The sequence below is a fragment of the Corylus avellana genome, chromosome ca4, assembly GCF_901000735.1.
Source record: "Corylus avellana chromosome ca4, CavTom2PMs-1.0".
In the NCBI taxonomy this organism is placed as follows: Eukaryota; Viridiplantae; Streptophyta; class Magnoliopsida; order Fagales; family Betulaceae; genus Corylus; species Corylus avellana.
In genome coordinates this window covers 1,461,682-1,470,277 of record NC_081544.1, presented here as the reverse complement: position 1 = coordinate 1,470,277, position 8,596 = coordinate 1,461,682, and the positions used below count along the sequence as shown (strand labels likewise).

The 8,596-nt window shown below is 36.0% G+C and overlaps 2 protein-coding genes across 2 annotated transcripts; both read left to right on the top strand.

The window, feature by feature from the left end:
* The first annotated feature begins 74 nt into the window (after window positions 1-74).
* Window positions 75-1,390, top strand: LOC132180042 (protein WHAT'S THIS FACTOR 9, mitochondrial). Its single transcript, XM_059592887.1, has one exon. The coding sequence runs from the start codon at window positions 208-210 to the stop codon at window positions 1,387-1,389; it is 1,182 nt and encodes a 393-aa protein (XP_059448870.1). The 5' UTR covers window positions 75-207; the 3' UTR covers window position 1,390.
* A 478-nt stretch (window positions 1,391-1,868) lies between these two features.
* Window positions 1,869-3,226, top strand: LOC132180043 (F-box/kelch-repeat protein At3g06240-like). Its single transcript, XM_059592888.1, has one exon. The coding sequence runs from the start codon at window positions 1,882-1,884 to the stop codon at window positions 3,046-3,048; it is 1,167 nt and encodes a 388-aa protein (XP_059448871.1). The 5' UTR covers window positions 1,869-1,881; the 3' UTR covers window positions 3,049-3,226.
* Window positions 3,227-8,596: the final 5,370 nt, after the last annotated feature.

The following is an 8,596-nucleotide window of genomic DNA, read 5'->3' as shown; positions in this document are numbered from 1 at the left end:
TAACCAAAATAACCTTTTACCTATTTTTTCCGGCCAACGTGAGTGGTAAATGTGGCTAGCCAAAATACCATAGAGTAAGCATATACCTTGAAGGCTTTGAACCCCCATGGACTCTCGTAGTAACTGCTTTGCTTCCTCGTCTACCTCCGTATTCCTCCGCCAACAGAAACACTCAACCGTCTGTCTCAGACAGTACTCCCACCCATCATGCCTCCTCCACACACAACCAAGCTGAAGCTCCCGCACCAGCTACACCAACTCCGCACCTTCGTGGACGCCAAAATCAAATGGGTCCGAGACCCATACCTCGATTTCGCTGTGGAGCGAGAGAAAGACCTGAAACAAGCCATCTCCCTCAAGAACCACATCCTTTCCACCCCTTCCAACTCTCTCCCTCTCTCCACCGCCTCTCTACTCAAACCCCATCTCCACCTCCCCTCCTCCACCTCCACCTCCAAATTCTCCCTCAAATACCCCTCCATTTTCACCCAATTCAACCCCAGTCCCCACCTCCCTCCCCTCCTCACTCTCACCCCTCAAGCCCTTGCCCTCCACAAAGAAGAGTCCGCCATTCACGCCTCAACTTCTCACCGAAACGACGCTGTTCGCCGCCTCTCCAAGCTCCTAATGCTCACCGGAGCCTCCAGATTGCCTTTATATGTGATAGAGAGGTTGAAATGGGACATGGGTCTTCCCCACAACTACTTTCTGACACTTCTCGCCGATTTTCCCGACTATTTCCAGCTTTGCGAGATGAGAGACGAGTTGGGTGGCGAACAAGTGCTTGCCTTGGAGCTTGTTTCGTGGAGAAAGGAGCTGGCTGTGTCGGAATTGGAGAGAAGGGCGTGGAATGGCGGTGACTTTGGACACAAGAGATGGGTGCGCATTGCGTTCCCCATGTGTTTGACGAAAGGTTTTGAGTTGGAGAAAAAGGTGAGGAATTGGGTTGAGCAGTGGCAAGATTTGCCGTACATTTCTCCCTACGAGAACGCATTTCATTTGCCCCCCAATAGCGATCAGGCGGAGAAGTGGGCGGTGGCGGTGCTTCACGAGTTGCTGTGGTTGACGGTGTCGAAGAAGACAGAGAGGGACAATGTGTTTTGTTTGGGGGAGTACTTGGGGTTTGGGGGGAGGTTTAAGAAGGCTTTGGTTCATCATCCGGGTATTTTTTACTTGTCGAATAAAATCAGGACGCAGACTGTGGTGCTTAGGGAGGCTTATAGGAAGGATTTCTTGGTTGAGAAGCACCCATTGATGGGTATGAGGCATCGGTATATTCATCTTATGAATAAGGTGCAGAAACGGGGAAAGCAGGCTGCTGCTTTATCGACCAATGGTAATGGTAGAAAGAAAAAAGGAAATGTGAGTGATATGATCAATAGAGGATGATAGGTTGGAAGCCAAGTACAAATAAAGGAAGAATAAGGGACTTGTGTTGGGTTTCTGTTTTTGTTTCCAGGTATTTTTGGTTGCATATATTTGCTTTTCGGCCGTTGGCGAGAACTCTGGCCTACATTGATTGCCAATCTAGTTGCCAGGACTCATGAGAGCAGCAAATGCAGCTAAAATTCTTGTTTTATCATCACTGATCACCAGGTGAGATTTCGTAACTATTGGATATTATTTTTGCCTCTAAATTTGGTGCTAAATCCAGACGGGTTGGGGGGATCCGGTTCATTTACTAATCCAGGTGAGATTTCTGATGGGCCTCCTTTCTGAACTATCTCTGGGCATATCCTCAAGGCCCAATCTCCAACCACTACACAATTACTCGGCCCATTGTATTTGGTTGCCGCCTGGGATAGTATACTACTATAGAAACTCACGAACTAGGGCTTCTCCTGTCAGCCTCTCATCAGTTCGTCTTCTCCAAACCGCACAATGGAGCGAAAAAGGGGGAAATCAATCAGAGAGATGTCGCATCAACTCCCACACGATCTTCAGATTGAAATCCTTGTAAGACTACCCGTGAAATCACTTTTACGATTCCAATGTGTTTCCAAATCGTTCAAGTCTTTAATCAGTAGCGCTGGTTTTATTTCCACGCACACCAACCACCATGAGAGCACCAACAATTATGCTCACTTAATTTCAGGGCGATTTAATCGGTCTGAAAATGACGAGGAGAAAGAAGAGTTCAGATGTTTTCAGTTCGATGATTCCTTCCGTGAGTTTCACAAACTTGAATTCCCATCCCAGTTCCATAGTTATAAATGTTTTGACAGTTTTGTAAACGCTCTTGAGTGTAGGGGATTGATACTTTTCTTTTATCCATTCCTATTGGAGGGTGATTGTTTCGAATGCTTGACTCTATGGAACCCTGCTGTTAGAATGAATTTGACTCTCCCTACACCTTGCAATGGTGTAAGGGTACCCGTCCGCGGCTACTCTGTTCATGGGTTCGGTTTTGACCCTAACACTGATGATTACAAGGTGCTGAGAATAATGTATGAATATGATGATATATTTTCACCTCGGGTGAAACTGTTTAAACTTTCTACAGGCGCTTGGGAGACTGTTAGGTTCTTGGACGACTTTCACTATCTTATAGCTACGTGGGATTTTCAAGCTTTCGTCAATGGGGCTAGCCATTGGCTTGGACGTCATTCATCAAAAAAAGAATTGGTGGTTGTGTTGTTTCATATGTTTGATGAAGAATTTCGAGTGATGAAGCTTCCAGATGTTCTAGCTACCAGATATGTTACAAGTTCTCTTGAGGTATCTGGTGGATTGCTCTCTTTGATGTGCTATGGCGATGTGAGACCTGGAAATGAGAGTTGTTGCATTTGGTTGATGAAAGATTATGGCGTAATAGAGTCTTGGACTAAACAATATATCCTTGATTTAAGGGATTGCGGAGGGCTGGCCTGTTTTATGAATATTCATCCTAGAGATAGTGAAGAGCTATTCATGTATGATCTCAAGACCAATAGAATCATTAATCATGGAATTAGAAATATGTATCGTCTTAGTATGAATGCATACATAGAAAGTCTAGTTTTACTCAATCAAGTAAATGCTATGCCAGATCAGTACGAGACTTTTTGAAGTGAAAGGATCGATGTGGTTCACCAAATGGCTGGAGAAAGGCTTAGGTAAGCACAATAAAATATGAAGGAAATGTTTGACAATTGGCACCTCTTAGAACCCCTATATATGGTAAATCTTTTATTATGAACTCTGAGTTGGGTGAGAATGATCAAATGGCCGTTCTTGTAGAGAATGATGAACTATTGATTTAAGGGATTGGGGAAGTTTCTTTGTTCTTTTTCAATAAATTATCACTTGTAAAAGAAAAAAAATTATCTTCAAAGTTTTTCCTTTCAAACATTAAGTAATAAATTATGGCTGTGTTATTGCTTATTGCTTATTGCTCATTTATGTTCATATTATCACAATATTGTTTGGACATTGAGTTCTTGTCGCTAGTCAATTATGATATTTAATATTTTTTATATATTTTTATCTATACAAACATGTGCATGAAAACTAGGTTTAGCAACACAAACCTCTTCAAATCTCACGGCTCTCTGTTTAGTCTTTTCATTAGCAGGGGTGACCAACCAATTACGACTAACTATATATACAAGACGAGAAGAATAGATGGAAGAGTGAAAGTACCTACTTTTACTTGATTGCCTTCTTTGCTTCAAATAAGATAATCTCTATTTAACTTACAAGTATAAACAAACAGTTGACTTCAATTACCATTTTCTTTTTTTTTTTTCAAAGAAAAAAAAAAGGAGCGAAAAACATAATTTCCTAGCTAGCTTACAGGCTTACAGCATCTAAAATTTTTGGACCTTAACACAAATTAACGAACAAAAAAATAAAGATCATTTCCTGGCAATAATATGAAGCCTCATAACGTAGTCGTCCACTTACCATCTCTCGGATGATTACACGCCATTTGGGAATTATAGTTAAGTGTAAAATGGGTGAAAGTTTTATTTTTTATTTTGAGGAAATTAAGTCAACATATCCTATCAAATTACTACCTAATTGACAATGTTTCTTTCAAAATTTTTAATTGAGACAATGTCCCCTCCAAACTTATAAAAAGTGTCATTGTTCTCTAATGACGAAAATACTATTCATAAAATAGAAATTAAAAAAATAATAATAATATAAAACTTTTTTTTTTCTTTTACCCAAAAAAAAAAAAAAAAAAAAAAGGCTTAAATCATTGTTGAGTTGACATTATTGTCCTTATAGGGACGGCTCAAGCCCTGTTCTGGACTTTCCAACCAATGTTAGGCAACCCCAAATATGTATCATAACATTGTATAGATGAAATCCCTGCCACTTCTATAATCTTCTCTTTGTCCACCATAGAGGTATTGTGACTGAAAAATATGAATGTTTTATTACAATTAAGTCTCTGGCCCGACGCTTCTTCATATTGTCTTAAGAGACCGAACAGATTATCCCATTGTGATAGGCTAGCCCTGCAAAATAATAAATTGTCATCTGCAAAAAATAGATGGCTTAAAAAATATTTAATATGTAAAAAGTTAATAAATAGTATATAATCAAGGCCCCTAATTATGATAATAGTAATTACTGATTGAAAGTCATTATTCATATTCATGGAAAGTTTCAACGACCATAAATTTTTGAAATGTTAATTATGCTTACTTTTTTTTGAAAGTCCAATTTTTATATTCATGAAAGTCAAACCTGCATAAATTTTTGCAAAATGCATAATTTTTTCTCCAAGTCCATTTGAATTAGAATAAGAGAAATGATAAAGACACAACTTAAAAAAAATTTTGAGAGAAAATTATATAAAAATTTATTAAAATATCATATATTTATTTACTTTTCCTATTTTCGAAGATAGAGAACGATACTTGCTTGGCTGATAAATAATTCACGGTATATTAAGTAAATATATTTATTTGATTTCCATCACATACACGGCCCCAACCCTCTTTGTTTTTCCTATTGGGTTTGGTGTTTTGATTTTCGCTGACTTAATCTTCTTCTATAAAACACAAAGAAAGAGCCTCTGCTTTAATTTGGGTGGAAAAAAGAGAGAAAAATCTGAGCCTTTGGATTGTTTTCTTCTTCGAGCCGCATACGCACCGCTTTGTCTTGTAGGCTGCAGAGATGTCCAACCGGCGTCGGCTTGGGGTTCGACTTCCAGTTCCAGACGATCTTTGGATTGAAATCCTGGTAAGCCTACCTGTGAAATCGCTTTTACGATTCCAGTGTGTTTCAAAATCATAGAAATACATTATCTCTAGCCCTACATTTATTTCCATGCACACCCATCATAGTGAGAGCACCCGCAATCACGCTCACCACCTTCTACATTGGTTTACAAATGAAGAAGGCGGAGTGATGGATAGGCAAAACCAATTATTCCATATCAATGATTCATTCAGCGAGTTTCAAAAACTTGAATATCCATGCCAAATTAGAGGCGGAGGTTATCTAATGGCCCTTGATTGCATGGGACTAATACTTTTTGCACCTTTGGTTAGAAAAAATGGTTTGGCGTCCCTAGTTCTATGGAACCCTTCAATTAGAATGTCTATGACTCTTTCTCAACCTTACAAGTTTGATAGAACCGATGGAGAACACCATATTTACGGGTTCGGTTTTGGTCATAGAAGTAATGATTATAAGGTGCTGAGAATGGTGTTAATTGTCGAGTTAGGTAGTAGAAGATCCATGGCTTCGCTTCTATGATCTCAAGACCCATAAATTGATTAAAAATATGAGAATAAAACCCAGTCAACGGAACTCTTTTTGCCAAGAATACTTTTGTTGAAACTCTAGTTTTACTCAATGAAATACATGTTATACGAGAGTGCGAGAATTGTTTAAAGAAAAACATGTGTAACTCAGAGAAGATAAAAGAAGAGAAAGGAAAGAATTGTACATGAGAAGGCTAATTAAGCAAAGCACAATATATAGAATAGGACTTTATGAAAATTTTGAAGCAATAGCTTATCATTGTCTTGTTATTAATTTATCGGTTACTTAAGTTCATATAATCGTCATATTGCTTGAGATGCATATCAATTATTAATGTTAATTTTAATGGAAGAGAAGTACTGAAAAGTTTTCAATTAATCATATTTTGCCTTTTATAATATCTAATTGGTAGATTTTATTACAAAAAATCTCTATATCCGACTCAATAAAATAACTAAAAATTTGTTGACCTACTACAGTGCTTAGCAAATTTGTTGGGCATAGTAGCTCAATAAATCCTTATTCATATTAATAATAAAAGTGATATAGCTCTCTCTCTCTCTCTCTCGTTCTTGAAAATAGGAAAAAATAAAGAAATAATATTATAAATAGAAAAATGAAAGTAAATAGCTAAAATGTTGAGCCGGATGTAGGTACTTTGATAAGTCGATTTTCAAAATAGAAAAATGTGTTTTTTAACTAAATCTTAGCTAAATAATTGTTGAACCGGATGTGAATCTAGAGCATTAATATGGAACAAGATCCTCTATAATATTGTATTAGTTATATTTGATGGGTACTTTTGTCTTTTCACTTTTTGAAAGAACAAAAATACCCATCAAGTATAACTAAACTAGTAGGGGTGAAAATGCGGATGCGAATAATAGCAATATCCGCATCCAGATTTTGATATCCGCATCTGCATTATGCGATTATTATCCGCTATCCGTGCGGTTAATGTATATAATAAATGCGGATATTATCTGCTATCCACATTTGAGGCAAAGAACATTTTAGACCTTGAAGTTGTCATTCACTAATTATTGCTTCTAGTAAATACAAAAAGAATATATTATTTATACTTGAACATTATTATTCAGACATACTTGCTAATCATTTTGTCAATAAATTTTCATCACATATATTATTTAATATTTACCTTCTAGTAAATCTATAGTTGGTGACGAAAAAAATATTTTAAAAAATAATAATATAATAGAGGAAGAACATATAAGACAATTAAATCAAAACAAATCGATCAGAAGAGTTCCTAAAATTGATATTCAACAACATTACAAATCCAACAAATGTAAGAAACATAAATTTAAAAATATTAAATATAATATATATATAAAAGAATGTGTATGCGGATAATATCCGTATCTGCATACCCTAAAACCGTTATTCGCATCTGCATTTGTGGATATTAGTTAATCCTCATCCACATCCGCATATGCTTAAACTTATTTATTACGTTGATATTATAACAAACACATAAAAGGATAAAATAGAAATAATTTAAAACACGTTAAATAAGTAACGTGAGTTTAGTGTAAAAAATAAAAAATAACATTTTCTAATCTTTTTTTTTTTTGTTAATTTTTAATTTTTAATTCTCTAATCTAATTGTCGTTGCATCTGGATGAAAAAAAATCTTAGAACGTCGTACCATATTCTGTACCTTGCCGTTATCATTATTAAATCAATATATATAAAATTAGAATGATGATTCAATGTTAAGATACGATGATGATATAAGAAAAATATAAAATATAAAATAATTGTTTCTTAATATATTTTAATTTTCAATTCAATCACCTATTAATATGAACCCGATTTTCTTTTAGATTTCAAAATTATTTATAGTTAAATTTTGCAACAATTAAAATTTGTGGCTAGCTTGTTTTACTTTCAAAAGCATAAAAACACGTTATAAATAAGCAACATAAATTTAATATGAAAAAAATATGTACTTTGCCGCAGCAATTGAAACCAAATTTGTATGGGACCAAACCAATACCATGTAGTTTTTTTGGGCCATCTTGACCAACTAAAAATTAATCCTGGTGAGATTTCTGATGGGCCTCTTAATTATTTGAATTATCTACAAAAACACACGAACTAAAATCTAAGGTTGGTGTTATCTGTTATCAGTGTACGTGTAGCCACCGTCATGATGAATTCGTCTTCTCCAAAGCGCCCAACTGCGCGAAAGGAGGAAATTGTAACATACTTTCTACTTCCTATATATAATTTGAGATATTTGAATGAAAAATGGATTGGATTTGCATGAATGAGATGGTGATACTGGATTTGTGTAATGAAATTGAATGAAAAGTACAATGACTAATTCGAGCTTAGTATGGCTCCAAGAACTCAAACTGTTTACAAAATCCTTATCATTTTTTCATCTGGATCTCTTCTACAGATTGAATCTGAATGTTTTGAACAAGTTCTCGACTGCAAAGGCTTGTTACTTTTGACCCATCCGTACGTATTATGGGGTTATCCTTTTGAACCCTTGATTCTGTAGAATCCTGCAATTAGAATGTCTATGACTCTTCCTCCACCCTCCATCGATGTACCCGTACACGACACCCGCCATACATAGGGATAAGATTACTACTTGTTTGCAGGCTTTCGTGAATGGGGCTACCCATTGGTTAGGATATAATTCAAGAAAACTCCGCTGCCCTTTCCATGCAAGACAAAGTAAACTAACATTAACACCACCTTCACAAACATTATATGTACTACAATTCATTGACATAAAGCTACAGCATTGTGTTCGGCTAAAATAAGTAAATAACCTAAAATAGGGGATTGTTTAGCAATATGTACGATGAGCCTATATTTGATCAAGGCATACGGACAATATATATATATATAT

Bases quoted from the DNA above. Each gene is read 5' to 3' on its own strand.
- LOC132180042 (XM_059592887.1), top strand. From the start codon at position 208: ATGCCTCCTCCACACACAACCAAGCTGAAGCTCCCGCACCAGCTACAC.
- LOC132180043 (XM_059592888.1), top strand. From the start codon at position 1,882: ATGGAGCGAAAAAGGGGGAAATCAATCAGAGAGATGTCGCATCAACTC.